General features: G+C 34.5%; 1 protein-coding gene across 1 annotated transcript; it reads left to right on the top strand.

Annotated features, from left to right (window-relative positions):
• Positions 1-98: 98 nt before the first annotated feature.
• Positions 99-1,210, top strand: LOC108045548. The gene is made up of 6 exons (XM_044461797.1): positions 99-205; positions 259-403; positions 456-587; positions 644-799; positions 849-1,080; positions 1,131-1,210. The coding sequence occupies exons 1-6, from the start codon at positions 99-101 to the stop codon at positions 1,208-1,210; spliced, it is 852 nt and encodes a 283-aa protein (XP_044317732.1).
• The last annotated feature ends 949 nt before the right edge of the window (positions 1,211-2,159 follow it).

The following is a 2,159-nucleotide window of genomic DNA, read 5'->3' as shown; positions in this document are numbered from 1 at the left end:
AAAATACATCCAAATTTCGTATGATATTTTAAGTAACTCAACTCGAGTCCGCAAGGAATGGTTTTACTTCGAGACATCCAATTATTATTTTCGGAGATATGGATGAGACTGGAAACATACGGAAAAGGTTTGCACGCCAAACTTACTCTGTCCTTTTGATTTTTTTGGCCATAGCTTTTGTCCAGTGGATTATAGTCTCATTGGTGTAGGTATTTTCCCTAAAGAGTCAACAGTATTTCCTCATTTCTGCTTTCACAGGGAAAGATGTCGTAAGATATTCCGACATTTTGAGATATACTGCTCGGCCACCTGTTCCGTAGCTGGCATACTTTTCACCATGTTTGTTTTCAATGAAAATCTGCGTAGCAAAAAGATTTTCAGCCGAGCTGTGGCTTTTCTGATAGTAAGTTATTGTTTTATGTTTTTTAGATTTACATCAAGTATACATATTTTAGGTGGAACTGCTTGTATTTTCGATGTTCGTGCTAATTGCCCGAACTTGGATCCCAGATCAGATGGCCTTCTACTTTTTCTGCGTACTCCTAATGGTTGTAGCTCTGATCGTTGGCTGTCATCTTTCCTTTACGGTAGGTGCTTGTTATAAAGAATAGGATCCATAAGCATCCATAAGTACTGCTTTCAGATGGATATGACGCAGTACATAGCTCCGCTTTTCCTCATGAGCTTTATACTTGTCACAATCTCGATTTATTTTCTGGTGGTAAATAACTTTATGGAAAAGCTAAAGCCTTATGCCTATCTGATCTTCGAGATTTGTCTTACCAGTGTGATGACATTGGTAAGTTTTGTTCAGCCTCATATTATATATTTTTAATTAAGTGTTTAAGAGTGTCATGCTGCATGCGCAAACAATTAGTGGAGATCGGATGGTCCAGATGAGCTCGGATGATTCTCTATTGGCCGCCTTGTTCCTTTTCAACGAGTTTCTGGCCGTGTACGCCATGACTTTCTACTGGCAGATCAACTATAACTATTTCACGTCCACTGATTTCTTATGGATGTCGACAAGTACCAAGCATTCACATGACACAACCCCCGTAAATTCGGACTATGACTATGGTAAGAGGACAACTTTTTTAAGTAAATCTTTATAACATTATAAATTACAGATATGACGCCTGACGGTCAAGAATGGGGAATTCAAAATGACACAAACTATGATTGGGCTAAGGAAATGGTACACAGATAAAAAAAAACGGGATAAAGTTGGCAAAAACAATCTGAAACGGTATCATTATCGGGATAATCACGGATTTTCTTATTTATGGTACGAACGTACTTAAATTTTTCAATCCTGAAAATTCTTTTTTCAATCCCAACTATCTCAAAATTCTTAATCCCGAAAATTCTTGATACAATCACGACTACTCTTAAAATAATTATTCCCGAAAATTCTTCTTTTAATCCCGACTACTCTTAAAACATTTAATCCCAAAAATTCTTGATTTAGTCCCGACTACTCATAAAATGTTTAATCCCAAAAATTCTTCTTTTAATCCCAAATATTTTTAAAATGTTTAATCCCCAAATTCTTGATTTTATCCCAAAAAGTCTTGAAATTGTTAATTTTTGGTATATACATTTTATTTTGAAATGGTTTTATTTTTTAGTTTAGTTATAGGCTAAGAAATGGCTGCAAGGATTCTTTTTTTAAATAGAACTTATTCACTTGTTCGTCTATCTTAGGGCGCATATTGTTCAGGGTCTCTATTTGAAGTACGAAAGACTCATGGGAATCCGCAATCGTCAGTTTTTTTTTGTAGTTTTGCAGTTTTCGCTATTTTTAAAGCGAGGCAAAACACCATTTAATAATTTCGATACAAGGAAGTCTTGGAGATCTGTAATGTAGAAATAACTTGTTTTAACAAATATATTTATTAATAACAATAATAATTACCTTTATTTGTAGATGACTTTGCTACTGCCAGTTGTTGTTTACAAAAGTCGTTACGAAGGTGGGTTGAGTAATGAGTCAAAATTTTGACTTTGAATTCTTCCCACTTCGACAAAAGCAAATGACCTTTGCCAGGATAGAGCATTTGAAAGTCAATTTCAATCTGAAAATAAAAACCAATTTGAGAAACTTATTGAAACCTAAATAAATTAAAGTAATAACTGTATAGGCTGTATTTACAAAT

This window comes from Drosophila rhopaloa, unplaced genomic scaffold (assembly GCF_018152115.1).
Source record: "Drosophila rhopaloa isolate 14029-0021.01 unplaced genomic scaffold, ASM1815211v1 contig_70, whole genome shotgun sequence".
NCBI classification, from domain to species: Eukaryota; Metazoa; Arthropoda; class Insecta; order Diptera; family Drosophilidae; genus Drosophila; species Drosophila rhopaloa.
Note: the sequence above shows the minus strand (reverse complement) of the source record. Positions and strands in the feature narration are given on the sequence as shown.